Genomic DNA, 11,294 nt, shown 5'->3' with positions numbered 1-11,294 from the left:
GGGGAGGGGGTTCAAAACGATGCCCTCCACTGATCGAAACGGACTGCTTTGGAGGTACCGGCTGTTATATAGGAGCTTGGGCTGCTATTGGGTCTGTAACAGGGGTGCAGGTGCCCGAGCCCTGAGTCCAGGGTCCAGGCACCCCAAACCCCGACCGCCCTGCTCACGTCGGTGATATTGATCTTGCCCACGGTGGCGGTGGCGCTGATCTGCATACGGGGAAACTGACGAGGCCGGTAGGCGGGCGCCCTCCGCACTGCAACCTGCGTGCCAGGGTGCAACGTGCTCCGGGTGAGCCGGTGCGGAGGGAGCGGCCACAGGATCCGACACATCGATGCCGCGCGGGCACCACCATGAAGGCCCATTGTCTTACCCGTGGGCCATGCAGTCTCTGGGCAGAGCCCAGGGAGGTGGGAGCGACTCCTGCGAGAACCTGCACGAGTAAGGGTTTGGGGCGTGGGTAAGTACCGAGCCCGGCCCTAGCCTGGCCAGATGCGCCATCCCCTCACACACCTGTGCTGCCATGCTGTCTGTTTGGAAGCTGGTATGCCGATGAGGCTGCGGGACTGGTACAATTTAGCGCGAGCGTGCACACTCGCCTTTCTTTCTATCCGCTGTGTGTTATCTTGACGCAAGGCGATGCAATCCATCGAGCGCGCGCGTTTACCCCACGTGGTATGCAACCCCACTTCAAGTAGTGGTCATGATCAACCAGACGCATCATCCTCTGGAATACTCGTTGAACTTCGCTTCTACTTGGTGGGTAATGGTACAGATTCACAGCCCCTGCCTCGCTGCACGTGAGACAGCATGCCAAGGAAAGAATTGTGGGTCCCAGGTCCCAGCCAGCCGCGCATGGCGCATTCCACCCTTTCCATAGGACGCAGGTCGCCCAAGGAATGGTCTGGAGAGGCAAGGCGCATCATACATGGGGCAGACCGGGGACTTCACGGAATGGCGATGCCATTGCGAGCTCTCGCATGGTAAATTCCACGCCAGCCCTCTCCCTGTGCAAGAAGTTCTCGACAATGCTCCTGTGGTGGGAGGGATGAATGCCAAGTGATCAGTGTGTGGGTGTCCCCAGCCAAGTTGCGCTGTGCCGTGCACTATTCTCTAGCATCCTCCCTGACACAACAGACAGTGGCTGCATGAGAGCAAAGCGCATACATATACCTGAAGTCTGGGTTGCAGATGTAGTGGCACGAGTGTGTCAGGGATGGGGTGTAGCCCCTCTGGATCTTGTGCTCGCCTTGGGCTCCAGCCTCCACTCTCTGTGGAGACAAGAGCCAGGCGGTGGAAGTTGCGGTGAGTGGCGTGCGGTCTTAACTTTTGGAAGCTGGTTTGGGTGAGTGCCAGGGGCTGGCTGCACTACATGATCCTAAGGCCCTCGTTGAATCCGGGCATTTTTCCAGGCGACCCCCCCTCTCACTCACGTCGAGCCCAGCAGCGATGGCATGCTCAATGGCCTGATAGTAGCAGAGCTCAAAGTGGAGGAATTTGTGAGCGTCGCCACCCCCCAGCGCACCCCAGTTCCGCCCGTACAGGGTGTGGCTGCCCTGCATATTCAGCGCGCCAGCAATGTACCGCCCGCCTGGGGATGGAGGTAGAAGGGTGTGGGGTTGAACACGTGGGGAGAAACTACTCTGAACGTGCTTGCACCCAGTCGATGCATGCCATCACAAGTGTGTTATCAATTTCGACGAGGCTCATGCATACACTCCACAATCCTTGGATGTTTTAAGACACTGGCTGAGGCCGGTCAGGGCACGATGCTTGAGGACATGCATGTACCCAACTGTTGACTGGAGAAGTCCCTCCCGGCAGCATACCACCCTTCCAGAGGAAGAAACCCCTCCCAGCCGCTCCCTCACCCACCTTGCTGCGCCATCACGAGCACCACCTGGTCTGGCATGGCCTCACCCAGCCGGTGGAAGAAGTCGCGGGTGAGGTAGGGGGTGCCCCACTTCCGGGACGATGTGTCCAGGTAGAACTCGTAAAATGCATCCCAGTGGCTGGGACGCAGGTCAGCCCCCGTCAGCCGGCTCACATGGATGCCGCCCTCCCGCGCCCTCTTTCGCTCCTGCAAGGGGGGGTCAGGTCGTGATGGTGTACTGTAAGGAGGATTCGGTGCGCACTGCCACCCAGCTCCCAGTTGCGATCCCTCCAGCAAAAACTTCCACGAACCAACCCGGCCTTGCCTGCCGCACTGCCTTGCGTTTGGACTGCCGGAGGTCGGCCAGGTACGCCTCAAAGGTGCTGTAGCCCTTGTTTTGGAAATGGTACTGGATCCCTGTCCGGTGCAGGTACTGTCCGCCTGCTCTTCCCGCCATGCACATGCTTTCCTCCTGCCATTCACAGGGTGGTGGAGCATGTGTGTGTGTAGGGGTAGGTTGATAATTTGGATCTTCACATGTACACGCAGCTTCTTGGGCAGGGGCTGGTCTCTCTCTCTTTGTCAAACCCTCTGCCACCTCGGTACCCACCTGGGTGCAGAATGTGAGGTGCAGGGAGGAGACGTTCATGCCCTCTGCCACCTGAATGGAGGAGGGTGTGGAATGACAGACTGTAGAATAAGCAGAACTTCCTCAGCAGCAGCCAGACCCACTGGGCTCTTCGTTCCCAGTGCAGTACTTTGTGCACGCGGTGACACCTCCCACGTATCCACACGAGGCCATCCAGGCCCATAACAGTACCTGGTACAGAGTTTGCATGAGTGCCCTGGTGATGTTTTCCTTGTAGGGCCCCGGTTTGACCAGCAATCGTGGGCCTGGCACGGGCGTGAAGGGTACGCAACTCTGCGGAGGGCAGGGAGGAGGAGAGGGATATGACCTTGGAGATGGCACATTGGGAAGGGAGGCAGACCTGAAAAGGATTCTCAGACCCAGAATTTGTACCTGGAGCTTCGGGTAATAGCGTCCCAGGCCAAGCCGCTGGTGTGCGTCAGCCCAGCTATGGTCAAAGACATACTCTCTGCAGCAAGAGAAATAATAGATGCAGAGATTGTGCTGTAGCGCTGTTGCTTCTGGCTGTAGAAATATGGCGAATCATCCCAAGTATGCTCAGTCATTTTAAGAGAATGTCTGGTCAAATCAGCGCAGCACTGAGAGCCCAACATACCCATATGAATGGCCCTTGAGGTAGAGGGGGCAGCAGGCCACTACAGAGTCTGCCTGGGCAGCATCACGAAGCACAAGGTGCTGGGGCATCCAGCCCTTGGAGGGAATCTGTTTTACGGTTTCATGGGGAGTCACGGCTGAAGCTGAGAGACTCGGTCTATTGGTCACCAGTGCCGAACAGTAATTCGATCTCCAGCCTTTGCCCCAGGATGTTCATGGTCATGCACAGACTCACAACAGATTTAGAGGCCTCCAGGCAGTGCAGGAAGTCCCACTGAACAAAAGGGTTGAGCTCTTCCGTCCCTCGGGCGCAGGCATTCCATTCTGTCCGGCTGATCTCCTCGATGGAGTCGACCACATGGGCACTCAGCTGGAGGGCCTCAGATGGGGGGCGCAAGCCGGGTTCACCGCTCGATGCTGCACGTAATCCAGCTCTTGGCCTGGTACGATTTTCATTTGGCGACGAGGAGATCGCACGAAGTTGTAATGGGGTCAGGGCAGCACTCCGTCCTGGGAACACCGCATGGGTTGTGGTCGATCGGGCGCTGCGTTGCATCCCAAACCATCCAGTACCTTTATTTTCGGTTCTAGGTGCGCTTCGGGTACCTCTGATTGCTCCCGGCCCCCTTTGCACGATGACCTCGATCGAGCACCCCAAGTTCCTGATCACTTTCTGATGAGGGCGCGAGCGCCCTGTCTTTCGCCTGGCACCAACACCGTCACTACCCACAACGCGCACCCCCTTGAAGCCATACATGCTTTCCCTGACACCTCATAACTGCCTTCCAGCTGAGAGGAAGTTTGATCCGACGTGTGCACCCGTCCACGCGCCATGGAGACTGATCAGGAGACTGTGGACAGGTTCACGGGCCTGCTGCAATGCCCAGAAGAAGTGGCTCGCTTCTGCCTGGATGCCAGTGGAGGGAATTTCGATGCCGCTATCAGCATGTACTACGGTGAGTCGGTATGCTTTGGCCGCGAGGTGTGACCAGCAGGGCCCGGGAAATGTAAGAAGTGAAGTTGAGCTCCCAACACCCACTCTGGAACTGCCCCATCTCCCGCAGATCAAGTGACGAGCCGGCCCCAACAGGGCGCTGCCCACGGTCCGGCCCCTGGAGGGACCATGGGGCCGCCGGTGCCGCTCCTGCTGAGGCTCGTCGGCGCTGCGCTGCAGCTCCCCTTTGCTGCGCTGAGCACCGTACTGCACGCCGCCTTTGTCATCGCACGCACAGGGTCCAGGGGGGCGGCAGCCGTCCTCCCACCCCGCCTGGTGCACGCTGTTTCCAGTGAGTTCCCTGTTCCGCGACACAGTGAGGGGACACCATGGTTTGGGACTGGGACTCGCGGTCTGCGCTGCATGTACGACTTTCCTCAGCTGTGGAACACCGAAAGGGGTTCAGGGGCTAGCATGAACGTCCTCCCTGCCTGCACTGGGCTACCGCCCATCCTAACATTCCCCAGCCCATGGCCTGTGCAGCCCGCGCCTCAGCCCTGTCCACCCGCCTGTCGGGTCCTGGCGAGGCAACCCCGGCGGCTGCGGCGGCCCGGCTCGCTCGCGAGCTACAAACAGCGTTTGGCAGCGCCATCGACTGGCAGGCGTGTGGCTGGCAAGAGGCAGCGGGCCTTGCGGCAGCCGAGGGCCGCTTCCTCTTTGTGTACCTCCATGCCCCACGCCACCAGGTGTGGCCCTGGGCCGGGGCCCCATGGCGTCGGCTGCATGGAGTTGGGGACTGTCCCTCAAGCCAGGGAGCCCGGTGTGGGACCGGCTGGTGGGTTGTTTTCAGAACGACGCACGCAGATGCCATTGCGTTCTCCGCCGAACGCTTCCACCGTGCCGGGTGGCGATGGGTGTCCATTTTTCTTCTTTCCAGGACACGCCGCGCTTTCTGTCGGACACGCTGGGCGACCCCAGCGTGACGACCTACATCTCCCAGCATTTCTTGGCCTGGGCGGGGAGTGTGCAGGCGCGGGAAGGACACGCGCTGGCTCACAGCCTGGGGGCCGCCCGCTTCCCCTGCACAGCCCTCCTGGCTGGCTCCGGCGCCAGGTGGGAGGAGCGAGTATGTGCATGGTGTGTGCAGGGGTGGGCTCCGGGGGCGAGCGAGGAGGGCAGAGGAGCGGGTTCTAGCCAGTCCTGCGAGCTTTCCTTGTCCAGTGAGGGTGTCGTTGCCCATGGGAAACCGGGTGCTGCATCAGGAAGCAAGTGCCTGAGCTCGACGAGTGCAAGCTGAATCAATGTGCAGGCATGGTGTGCTACTGGCTGACCTTGGAGGACTCCCCTCCCTCTCCCCTTACGCAGGACTCAGCTGCTTGCATGCACCGAGGGCTTCTGCAGTGCCGATGAGCTGATGACCACCCTCCAGGTGGGGACAGGGTGGCATTGGCTGCATCAATGAGTGGCGGGTGGGGTGACTGCTTGATGGGGCAGCCGTGCGTTGCAGCTCATGCTACCGTCTCATGCATCAGATCTCGGCATGCCATCCTCCGATCGCAGGCTGCTCGTGATCGCAGCGAGCACATGCTCTGGCGCGAGCGCGCTCTCAGACAAGAGCGGGTGAGCCAGGGGGGTGTCTTGAGTGGGAAGGATGGTAGGGTGCATGCCATCGAGCACCCTCCGTGCTGGGTGGGATGTCTGTTCGGCGCAGCATGGCAGACCCCTGTGCGATACAGCGTGGCAAGACGTTTGGTCCCGCACATGGCGTGTCCACACCCTGTGCAAAACACTTGCAGGACCTGAGCCGGCGCCTGAGGGAGGAGCAGGATGCAGAGTTCAATAGCAGTCTGGAAGCTGACAGGTGGGCTTGAGTAGGTCATGGAGTTCTGCAGTTGCCGGCGGCAAAGATGCTGGTGCATGTCCTGTGCAAGGACGGAAGCACACGCTCATTCCCACGCCATGATCCTACTCCCACCCGCACCTCGCACGTCCTGAGTGCAGGAAGCGCCAGGCAGATGCCGAAGCCGCGGCAGCCAGGCAGGCGGCAGAGGAGCAAAGAAAGGGGGAGGAGGCCCTAGCAGCAAGGTCGGTCTCGGGGGACAAGCAGTGGGGACCGCCCAGGCTGTGCCCATCCAGCCTTTCAGGCCTCGCGGGACTCAAACCGGGCACCCCACTCCCCTCCTCCTTGCCATCTGCACAGGCGCGCCGAAAGTGAGGCGGCCGCAGCGCGGGCGGCTGCAGAGGAGGAGCTCAGGAGCAGGCGAGAGGCCAAGTGCGCCGCGCTGCCGACCGAGCCCGAGTCGTCGGCGCCGCACGTCGCGACGCTGCGCATCAGACTGCCGGACGGCGGGATGCACCAGCGCCGCTTTCGGGAGTCGGATGACCTGCAGGTGTGGGGATTGCCTCTTTCAGGAAGCTATGCAGGACGGCTGCGGGGCGATGGGTGTTCGGGCAGTCGAAAGTTGCAGCGCGGCCACCCTGCCCTCACACAGTCCTGTCATCATAACTCTGTCACAGGTTGTGTACGACTTTGTGGACTCGCTGGACTCAGAGGCTGTACCCCTGCGATATACCCTGGCCACCACATTTCCGCGGCGCGAGTTTGGGTCGAGTGACCTGTCCCAGACCTTGCATGAGCTGGGGCTGACGCCTCAGGCAGCCCTGCTTCTGCAACCCCTGCTATGATGGCCTTGTGGGAGGCATTTCAGGTCAGGCATGTCATCATCCTTGACACATTTTCAACGGCTATGCGCCTGCTGATAATCGCAAGCGGTGCTCCATTAATGGTCGCGCCCAGACATCCGGCGCGCGGCATTCCCACGAGCCACGCCTTTACTTCAGCACAGATGCGGCAAGTCAACAGGGAATACTGCAACCTAAATGCGCTGAAAAAGTAGTATAAAGTAATGGCATCGCATGGCGGTCATCGGTAGCAGGCATGGCCCGCACTGAGGGTACGGGCCTGAGGAGGGTGCTGCAGTCGCTGCAAGCCCGCATCCTCAGCCCTGAGCGTACTGCATGGTACAGCACTTCTCTTGCCGATAACATCGTCCCTGCTGAGGCGCTGCCTCGATTGGCTGAGAGAATCAAGGCACGTAGGTGAAGAGATTGGAGCGGCTGGCAACATTGCAATGCCGCAAAATTTCCAAATTGATTGCCTGTTCAGGAGTTGCACGTTGGCTGCCAAACGTCGCACGTAATCCCCGCATGCAGAAGAATGCAGCGTACGGCCGCTCCAGCATGGTCGCCGCCGATCTGGAGGTTTACCTGGCCAGAGGCGGCGAAATCAAGTGAGGTGCCTGCGATGTCAGTGCCTCTTGAAGGGAGCACTTGGTGTGCGCCCACTGCAATCACCCGTCTGCCCCCCTCTGCGCAGGCCCGCCATCGTCTCCGCCCTTTTCAACATGTATGCCCGGCTGCGCTCGCCTGAGAAGGGCGATGCCCTGTACGCCCGTGTGCAGGCGCACCGCCAGGGCCCCATGACCCCGGCAAACTACGCCTCCCTGCTCAATGTCTACGCCAAGGCTGAGCACCCGCCGTACGGGGTGCCTCGCCGTTGGGCAATTCGGGCTGCCCAGGTCGCTCAGGAGGCTCTGGACGCAGGTGTGGTCCCCGGCCTGGCCTTCATGCACAGCCTCATGGAGTGCCAGGTGTGTGCTGGCCGAACAGGGCGCTCATGCAGCAGGCACATGGAGGGCCATGCGTGGTGCACTGCATTCCCAGGAAGCTGGGTCCATGTCTGTCGCTGTGGCTGGCACTGACCCCCCTCCCGGAATGAGTTTGTTGGATCAGGCCATGATCACCCTCCTCATCCCCCGGCACACCGATTGACCCAGGCAAAGGCGGGGCTTCCGGAAGCCGCACTCGCCACCTACCACCAGCTGCTGAGGAAGGGCCTGCAGCCCACCCCACGCACCTTCAACATCCTGCTCCTGGCCCACCGGAGGTCGGGTACGAGTCGGGGGGCCGCCCACGTGTTTGAAGACCTGCTGCCCAAGGTGGGCGGAGTGGCCGCTGCCAGGGGGAGCTGCACGCCCTCAGGGTAATACCCTCCCCCTGCCTTGCCTTCCCCTCAAGCATCACTTCCCCTCCTTCCTGCCATGCATCCCAGGCAGGGGTCACCCGGACGCTGGCCGTCTGGAACTCCTACCTGGGTGTGTACGCCGTGGCCGGCGACATCGACCGCGCCTACCACGTCTGGACCTGCATGCTCGCAGAAGGTTTGCTGTCGAGGAGACAGGGTCTGTGTTGCAGGTACCCTCCGATCCTGCTCTGGATCAGATGTGCTCTGAGCTGCTGCTCTTAGATCTGGCTCGCCGTCGACTCTGCTGCTACTGTGGCCACTCACGCTGCCCAACTCGCTCCCCCCCACCCCACCCCACATTCCAGCTCTTTTTCCGCTCAACACCTCCCTTGTGGCAGGTATCGTCCCCGACCACTTCACGGAGCGAGTGCTGGTCCAGGCCTTCTCCGCCCGCCCCTCCCTGGCAGCCGAAGTACTGGACGAGGCCCGGCAGCTGCGGACTTCGTCGCACGCGGCCGGGCATCGCTCCTCCAGCCACGCCGGTGCCCCCTCCGGTGAGGCCGCCGCGACCCCTGCGTCAAGCGCCAACAACGTCGCTCGACAGCCCCCCATGGCGCTGGAGCAGCCCAGCCGCCGCAGCCTGTCACCGCTGCTGCTGCACGGCCATCTGGGGCAGGGTGCAGACCCCAGCAAGCCGCCGGCGCGCCAGCTGCTCTACATCGACCTGCATGGCGTGTCGCGCGCCGCGGCGGCCACCCTCCTGCACCGCCGCCTGGAGCTGCTGGTGGCGGCCTGGCCCGCGCTGCGTGCCGAGCTGGGCGACGGGGGGCCGAGGGACGAGGCCGCGGCGTCACATGGTGACGGGACGGGCGAAAGTGAGGCGGCTGAGGGGCCCCCGGCGGCGGCAGGATGTGCCCCGCTGGAGTACGCGGGCCTGCAGACGGGCACGCCGGAGCGCCCGCGCGCGCTGCTGGTGGTCACGGGTGTGGGCCACGGCAGCCCCGAGTCGCAGGGCGTGCTGCGTGGCCTGACGCGCGACATCCTGGGGGCGCAGGGCCTGGAGTGCCACGACGCCGGCGGCAACACGGGTGAGGGAGGGGTGGTGAGTGGGGGTTGGCAGGGGCAGGGAGCCGAGTTGGATCCGTGCGCCGGCAGGGTGTCTGACCATCGGGCTAGGGCGACGGGACGCAAGGGGGAGTCGGGGATGCCCTGGGGCCGCTGCTCCAGGGCCCACCCGACCCAGGCTCGATGCACTGGCCCTGCGTGGCTCAATGCTGCTGGGCGCATGGTCCCTGCTGGCTTCAGGGGCGCAGGGTCTCGAGAGCCTGCTCATGCTTGATCATCACGGCGTCAGGCGACCCACACCAACGTATTCCCCCCCCCCCCGGGGGGCCCCCACACCAAAACCCCAGGTCGGACGGTGGTGCCCTGGTCCAGCCTGGCGCCCTTCCTGTCCAGGCACCACACGAGGGCCCAAGCAGGGTACCTGGCGCGCGCCGCGCGCGCGCGGTACGCCCTGGTTCTCATGGGGAGCATGACGCTGGTCGGCGCGGGGCTGCTCGTCCCCCGGCTGGCGCCTTGGCTGGCATGATTTGGAGGTGCCGTACAGCGGCGAGGCCATGCGCAGGTTGTGTGAACGATGAGGAGGTGAAGGGCGATCAGACGTGGAATGGGGCTGTTTTCGAAGATCAAAGCAGTCTCAGCAAGGACGGGGGGGATTCAAATCCGCTCATCATCGTCCTTGGACACCGGAATGTCGGCGACGGCCGCTGGCCGGAATCTACAGCTGCAACGACCCACCTGGAAGCATGCGCGGCATGTTGCATAAACCCTCCCTGACACCCATGCGGCTTCATCAAGGGTTCGCCACCATCTATTTCAACCCTTCACAAATTCATGATCAGTAGGAGGCAGACCGAAGCAACCCGCGAGACCGTCCAGACCGGAGCACCATGCCGCGCCCCGTCCTGTATGCCGACATGCTGAGCCAGCCATGCCGAGCCGTGGTGGTCCTCTGTCAACAGAACGGCATAGATGTCGAGATCAAGCCAATCAGTATCGGTCGGGGTGAGCATCGCAGTGCGGACTTCAAGGCCGTCAACCCCCTGTGCAAGCTTCCCTACCTTGTGGTGAGAGTGGTGTCAGGGATGTGACGGGCTGCAAGCAATGACACCCTGCGCCAGACCTGGAGTTGCGAGATACCCTACTCATTCCATCGCACCTCATGGCTGTGATGCTTTAGGACGGCGACGTGCACATTGGCGACAGCATTGCCATTCTGATCTACCTCTGCACTGTCAACAGGGTGCCTGATAACTGGTACCCAGGTAAGGACGCTGGCTTGCTCCTGAGGGTGGCCACCAATCACAGACATGTCCGTGCACGCCTCTGTATCTAGCAGAATAAATCATTGTGGTGTGCACTTCAATCGGCTCGGTCCCACCATGTTACCCTCCCCCACTCCTGTGCACAGCCGATCCAGTGAAGCAGGCCAGAGTCAACACCGTGCTTGGCTGGCATGGGTCGACACTCCGCACCGGCAGCACCATCACCATTTTCAACAGGGTTCTGGCTCCCCTGCGGGGTACACCAAGCAATGAGCCGCTGGTCAAGGATTTCGGGCTGCCCACCCTGCAGACCGCCCTGCAGGTAAGTCGAGACCTTTGTGGTAGGATAAGGATTTTCACCGCAGCTGGTGCACCCGCAAGCCCGTTCCAGCTACACCTCGCTCCTGATCACAGCAAACCCTGCGGACCTGAATTGGTGCAGCGCATCTCCTTTCACCTTTAGAACCCCAATTTCCCTCCACCCCAGACGATCAACGACGTGTGGCTCGCCAATGATGACTTCGTGGCAGGCTCAGACGTCAGCATCGCAGACCTGCTGTTGGCCACGGAGATCGACATGGCACAGCTGCTCGATGCTGCACGCGAGGGTCCAGCACTGGAGGAGCTGCTAGCACCCGTGCCCAAGGTCCGGTCCTGGTTGAACCGGCTGTCGCAGCGATGCGCCCCACACTACGAAGATGCCAAGGAGCAGCTGGGAAAGGCGCGCATCAGGTTCATTCAGGTCCTGGGTGGATCCGATGAGGACAAGGCGAAGCTGTGACCGCCCGAGGGCCGTGGGCTCAGCAAAAAGCCTGACTTGTAATCATGGCGCCAATGGGAGAGGCCGGAGGGGATCACGTAAATTTTCCGGGGCATGAGGTTGTCACTCTGTG

At 62.0% G+C, this 11,294-nt stretch overlaps 3 protein-coding genes across 3 annotated transcripts; 2 read left to right on the top strand and 1 right to left on the bottom strand.

Annotated features, from left to right (window-relative positions):
- Positions 1-922: 922 nt before the first annotated feature.
- F751_1232 (hypothetical protein) lies at positions 923-3,206 on the bottom strand (the record flags this gene model as incomplete). The annotated part of the gene is made up of 8 exons (XM_011402120.1): positions 923-1,034; positions 1,174-1,271; positions 1,434-1,591; positions 1,876-2,080; positions 2,208-2,345; positions 2,484-2,534; positions 2,694-2,795; positions 3,114-3,206. 8 exons carry the CDS (start codon positions 3,204-3,206, stop codon positions 923-925), a joined length of 957 nt encoding a protein of 318 aa, XP_011400422.1.
- Positions 3,207-3,948: 742 nt separating this feature from the next.
- Positions 3,949-6,735, top strand: F751_1231 (FAS-associated factor 2-B; the record flags this gene model as incomplete). The annotated part of the gene is made up of 10 exons (XM_011402119.1): positions 3,949-4,072; positions 4,181-4,402; positions 4,594-4,796; positions 4,988-5,163; positions 5,416-5,479; positions 5,611-5,670; positions 5,847-5,911; positions 6,052-6,135; positions 6,251-6,440; positions 6,568-6,735. 10 exons carry the CDS (start codon positions 3,949-3,951, stop codon positions 6,733-6,735), a joined length of 1,356 nt encoding a protein of 451 aa, XP_011400421.1.
- A 522-nt stretch (positions 6,736-7,257) lies between these two features.
- On the top strand, positions 7,258-11,182 carry F751_1230 (Glutathione S-transferase theta-2B; the record flags this gene model as incomplete). The annotated part of the gene is made up of 9 exons (XM_011402118.1): positions 7,258-7,340; positions 7,427-7,700; positions 7,887-8,048; positions 8,162-8,270; positions 8,473-9,176; positions 9,982-10,203; positions 10,317-10,401; positions 10,548-10,723; positions 10,889-11,182. 9 exons carry the CDS (start codon positions 7,258-7,260, stop codon positions 11,180-11,182), a joined length of 2,109 nt encoding a protein of 702 aa, XP_011400420.1.
- Between the last annotated feature and the right edge of the window lie 112 nt (positions 11,183-11,294).

The sequence above is a fragment of the Auxenochlorella protothecoides genome (genome assembly GCF_000733215.1).
Source record: "Auxenochlorella protothecoides strain 0710 unplaced genomic scaffold scaffold124, whole genome shotgun sequence".
Classification (NCBI taxonomy): Eukaryota; Viridiplantae; Chlorophyta; class Trebouxiophyceae; order Chlorellales; family Chlorellaceae; genus Auxenochlorella; species Auxenochlorella protothecoides.
Note: the sequence above shows the minus strand (reverse complement) of the source record. Positions and strands in the feature narration are given on the sequence as shown.